At 49.6% G+C, this 5302-nt stretch overlaps 1 protein-coding gene across 1 annotated transcript; it reads right to left on the bottom strand.

Annotated features, from left to right (window-relative positions):
* Nucleotides 1-1260: 1260 nt before the first annotated feature.
* Nucleotides 1261-2229, bottom strand: LOC123247933 (Y-box-binding protein 1-like). The gene has a single exon (XM_044677025.1). The coding sequence runs from the start codon at nucleotides 2227-2229 to the stop codon at nucleotides 1261-1263; it is 969 nt and encodes a 322-aa protein (XP_044532960.1).
* Between the last annotated feature and the right edge of the window lie 3073 nt (nucleotides 2230-5302).

Consider the following 5302-nt stretch of genomic DNA (forward strand, 5'->3'; position numbering starts at 1 on the left):
ATTACTTTTGAATTAAAAACAATTCTGGGTTAGGGAAAGTCACTTATTAGGATTCACATAGTGCATTGAGCAGTTCTGGATTGATAAAGAATAAAAAGGCTGAAAGTCAGACATCCAGAATCCCACTCAGCTCCCTATGTACCAGAGCTATAACCAGCAATTTTGTGCTAGGGGCAAGTGCCTATGGTGAAGAGATACATACAGGTCACAATTCCAGAGAGTTCTCTTGAGATGTAGTTTTATGGGAAGAAATCTCCAGTTTTGGCTACTTATAAAACCTTGTTATAATTAGGTTAAATAGCTCCTGTATCTAAAGCTGCTAAAGGATTAGGGTACTGTTAGCACTTCTAAATTTTGTTGCCCTGGGACAAAGTCCCACTTCAACAATTCTTGAGTATATTCAACCATAGGTAACAAATAGAACATTTGGGGATGAGGGGAAATCTATATCTACATCTACATATCTATATCTATACCTATCTATATCTATACCTATATCCAGTTCTGGCCAAATACTTCTCCAACAGTTCAGCGGAGGGAATATATATGATTCTGTGGCCAATGCTCCTCCTTGGTTCTTGTTCCTTTAGAGGGAGAATTTCACCAAGGCTCCACTTGCCCTCCTCCTGCGGTTCACCTTCCCAACCCAGGAAACACAGATTCCCATGCAGCAGTCAAATCAGAGACATGGCAACTTTCTTTAAAATTAAGACCTTTTTTATTAATGTGTGCCTGCGAGTTTGCCTGAGGGGGAGGGGTGGGGGGGGTTGCCCAGGGAGATACTCATTTGAGAGGGGATGGAGGGGCAGGAAAGAAACCAAACCACACCAGTATCTTGAAAAAAGCAAATAAAAAACAGATACTCCACGCCATTGTAGGGGGTTGGGGTGTGTGTGTGGGGAGAAGGTGGGGAGGTAGAGGGATCTGGGAGAAAGAAATCAACAAGGGAATTTCCAAAATAACTAAAACTTAAAACACAAATGGGAAAAAGTGGGGGAGGGGGGGAAGGGGAGAGAAATAAACAAAACAAAAAACCCCACGAGAGTAACATAAGGTTCACTACTGCCTCCCAGGTATGTCCCTTCTCTCCCTCTCTGATGTGTGTCTCTCCTTCCTGGTCATTTGCAACAACAACAGAAAACTCAAACTAAGGCGTTGGTAGGTTTTTCAGGCTGGAATCGCAGGGTCTCCCTCCCCCTTCCTGCTTAAAAGCTGGTCCATGGTTTGCTGGTGGGGTGGGCTTGCCCTGGGCAGTGGCCTCTATGCGTGTCCACTCTCCAGGCTGTTGTCCTTGGCCTGGGACCCGATGTCAGCATTGGGCATAGCCTTGGCCTCTCGACCCTCCGAAGGCCTGGGGTTGCCAGGCCTGCGATGTTGGTAACTGAAGTGGCGGCGGAAACGGCGTTGTGGTGACTGCTGGCTGCGGATCCTCTTGCCCTTGTGGTTCTCCTTCTCATCCTCCGGACCCTCAGCCCGCACGGTGGGTCCCCATCGGCCGGCCCCGGCTCCACGCAGCGGGGCCCTCCCTTCGCGGAAGCCACTACGTCGGCCCACGCGGCTCTGCTCCCCGCTGCCCGCCAGCTCCGTGTCAGCGCCATCCGCCGGACCTCGTCTCAGAGCCAGAGCCACGTACTGTGACCGACGGGCAAAGTGCAGGGGGTAGGATGGACGGCGGGGGACACAGCTCTTCCAAGTCTCATGCTCCCCTGCCGGAGGAGCCCCATCGCTGGGCTTCTCGGGGCCCTCCGCTCTCGGGCAGCTGGCGCGGCTCTTGCGGGGTGCCTGTGGTGGCGGACCCCCGCTGCTGCGGGGTGGCCCCCGGCGGTACTCGCTGCGGTCAGCTGCATACTTGCTCCCTTGCACGGGAGCGCCACCAGGCCCGGTGACATTGGCGGCCTCCACCCCCTTCTCTCCTTCCACCACATCGAACTCCACAGGCTCGCCATCCCCAACGCTCCGCAGGTACTTGCGCGGGTTGTTCTTCTTGATGGCCGTCTGGTGAACGAAGACGTCTTCCTTGGTGTCGTCCCGGTTGATGAAACCGTAACCGTTCCTCACATTGAACCATTTCACCGTTCCCCAGACCTTGGTCGCCAGCACTTTCTTTTCCCCAGACGGAACCAGGGTGGGAGCGGCCTCGACCCCTTTGCTTTCAGAGCCAACAAGGGGACCCTCCGGTCGGGGTTGGGCCATGGCAGTGGCCACAGCAGGCGAAGTGGCACTCTTCATCTCGGTCTCCCCCAGGGGCGCTGACCTCCGGAGCCCCCAGCCACTCCTGCTCCTTTTTCCACCCCCCACCCGGCCCCCCACCCCAACCGTGGCCCAGTCGCCTGGTGGGGGGGGACGGCCGCTAAGGCCGCAAGGCTTCCCCGGGGTCGTTCTCTCCCACACCCACCACACCTAATCCCCGCTTAGCAACCTGACATCTTCTCTGAGAAGCTAGGAAGGCAAGGAGGTAGGTTTTATAGGGGTCGGCGACCAATTGGGGACCGGCTCTCAAGGCTGAGAGTTAGGGGGGTGGGGATTGGCGGAGCCAACGTTAGGTCACAATGGTGTGGATCTATGCCTCTTCAGCCCAAGAAAGGGGGGGAGGGGAGATAGAATGTCCCCAAGAGGTGGGATAGAGGCCCCTAAAAGGGTGAAGAGTTGCAGCTTAGAATCCTAAAGCTTACGAGTTCCAATCCTCCTATTTCCTCTTTAGCCTGGTCCGGTCCTTCCCAAGCAGTGTGTGAATAGTCAACGGCAGAACAAGATTTCCTTACATTTAGGGAAAGAAACCCAGAAAAAGTCATTTGATCAGAGGTGGCCTTTCCTTGACACTCCCATGGTGTGAAGAAATGAGGCTTCCTTTAGTCTGAGTTGTAGGTATATGCTTAGCCCATGGCTGGTTATTGTAAACCTTATAGGATTCAGAGCTGAAAGCACCTCGGAAATGTGTCATTCAGTGGTTCTCAGACTTGCTTGCTTTCAAGACCCCTTTACACTTAAAAATTATTGCAGCCCATCCCGTTAGGTGGGTCTATCTGCCTACGCTGATTGGATTAGAAAAAGGAAAACCGCTTAGTATTATCCTGAAAACTTGACCTCATGGACTCTCTAAAAAGATACTGTTGTTGGGGGTCCTAACCTTATAGAGTTCAGAGCTGGAAAAACTTTAGAAATGATCTAATTGGGTGGCTCTGAGTAACCTCAGACACTTATTGGCCGTGTGACTCTGGGCAAGTCCCTCAACCTGTTTGCTTCAGTTTCCTCACCTGTAAAATGAACTGGAGAAGGGAACGGCAAACTACTTCAAGTTCTTTGCCAAGAAAACCCCAAAAGGAGTCATGAAGAGTCGGACAAGACTGAACAACAAAAGGTAATGCAGTGGTTTAGAGTGATCCACTTTGATTCAGGAAAATCTGAATTCCAGGCCCACCTTAGACACCTCCTGCATGACACTGGCCAAATTGCTCAACTTCCCTCATGGTTGGTTTTTCCTCATCTATGAAATGGATCTTTCCTTTCCTCTTGACTGTGGCAATATAAAGCAATGGAACCAGCACAGACTAGACTCAGGAGTCAGGAGAGATAAGGGTCTACACTCCAACCATACATGAGTACTAGCTATGTGACCTTACTTAGCCTCAGTTTCCTCATCTGTAAAATGGCCACAATCATATGAGGTATATGTACCTCACAGGGCTGTTGTGAGGAACCCATTTTACATGCTTTCTAATGCTGTAGTATGAGTATGAGCTATTATTATTATAATGACTGAAGAAAGCTCTGGGAGGCCCATCCCCTTCCTCCTTTTCCCAGTTGTCAACCAGGGAAAACACTGAGCACACGTGGGGATGGGCTATTTTGAGATGAGCTCATGGCCCAGGGAGGATGTCTGGGAGGAGGCATGGTGTAGCTGGGAGGGTGGGGTGGTGTGGGAACTCTCCTTCCAACCTCCTCCCGCCTGGCCCTGCCCAGTATTTGGCGGGACTAGCAGTGTGGGACTGACAGAATCGTAAAGGGGCCTGTCAGCTTAAAGTTGGAGGGGGGAACTCCACCCAGAGAAAAAGGAAGGAGCAAGAGAGGCCCTGGGGCAGACCAAGAAAGGCCAAGTCCCTGGGACATTTCCCAGTGACCCCAAGAAACCCTGGCTTCAGCCAGATCAAGGAGGCCAGAGGACATGTGCTAGGGACTGGCTGGCCCTAAAACCAAGTGCCAGCTCTGTTGGCAACTCCTGCTCCTCTTTGTCACTTTGAGCCTGGGTCCACAGGACAGAGTATCCCAGAAGATCTTTCCAAAACAACCCCCACTTAATTCAAGATGACTTTATCAAGGCTCTCTTTTGTGTCCTACTTGGTGGTAGGATCCACAAGAATAAGATGCTGTCCCTGGCCCCTAAGGAGCCCTCAGGTGAGTAAAGGGAGACAAGATTCCATAAGTAGAATGGCAAAAGGCCTTCTTTGTTGTGATTCAGAAAGTGGCTTCTGTAAAAGGTCAGCATGGCCCAGGTTTAGAGTCAGTCAGTCAGTAATGTGTCAGAGGGACAGTTAGGTGGCTCAGTGGATAGGGTACCAGGTCTGGAGTCAGGAGGTCCTGGTCTCAAATCTGGCCTCAGATACTTCCTAGCTGTATGACCCTGGACAAATCACTTAACACCCATTGTTTAGCCCTTACCACTCTTCTGCCTTGGAACCAATACACAGGCATAATAATAATAATAATAATAATAATAATAATAATAATAATAATAATAATAATAATAATAATAATAATAATAATAATAATAATAATAATAATAATAATAATAATAATAATAATAATATGCTGGGCACTGTGCTTACTGCTGCTGGGGATACAAAAAAAGACAAAAGACAATGCCTGCCCTCTAGGAGTATGTAATCTAAAAGGAGAGACAACAGTCAAACAACTGTACAAACAAACTAAATTCAGAATAAATTGGAGACAATCAACAGAAGGAAGACACTAGCATGGATGGGAATCAGTAGAATAAGCCTTTCTGGGAGAGATAGGCACAAAGTGAGGCCCTGGAAAACCAGGAAGATTCATAAAAGTAAGAAGTGTGGGGGAGAACAAAGAATAGAGGCACTATGACCAATGGAAGGACTACTGAATTTAGTGTCAGAGGACCTGAGGCTGAATCCCAGGAATATGTGATAGATAAATAGATGATTGGACAGAGAAGGGAAAGACAGAAAGGAGAAAGGAAGGGAGAGAGAGAGAGACAGAGTCAGAGAGACAAGAAAAGGAAGGAAGGAAGGAAGGAAGGAAGGAAGGAAGGAAGGAAGGAAGGAAGGAAGGA

Source organism: Gracilinanus agilis, chromosome 1, assembly GCF_016433145.1.
Source record: "Gracilinanus agilis isolate LMUSP501 chromosome 1, AgileGrace, whole genome shotgun sequence".
In the NCBI taxonomy this organism is placed as follows: Eukaryota; Metazoa; Chordata; class Mammalia; order Didelphimorphia; family Didelphidae; genus Gracilinanus; species Gracilinanus agilis.

Excerpts from the sequence above, each read along its gene's own strand:
- LOC123247933 (XM_044677025.1), bottom strand. The coding sequence starts at position 2,229 with ATGAAGAGTGCCACTTCGCCTGCTGTGGCCACTGCCATGGCCCAACCC.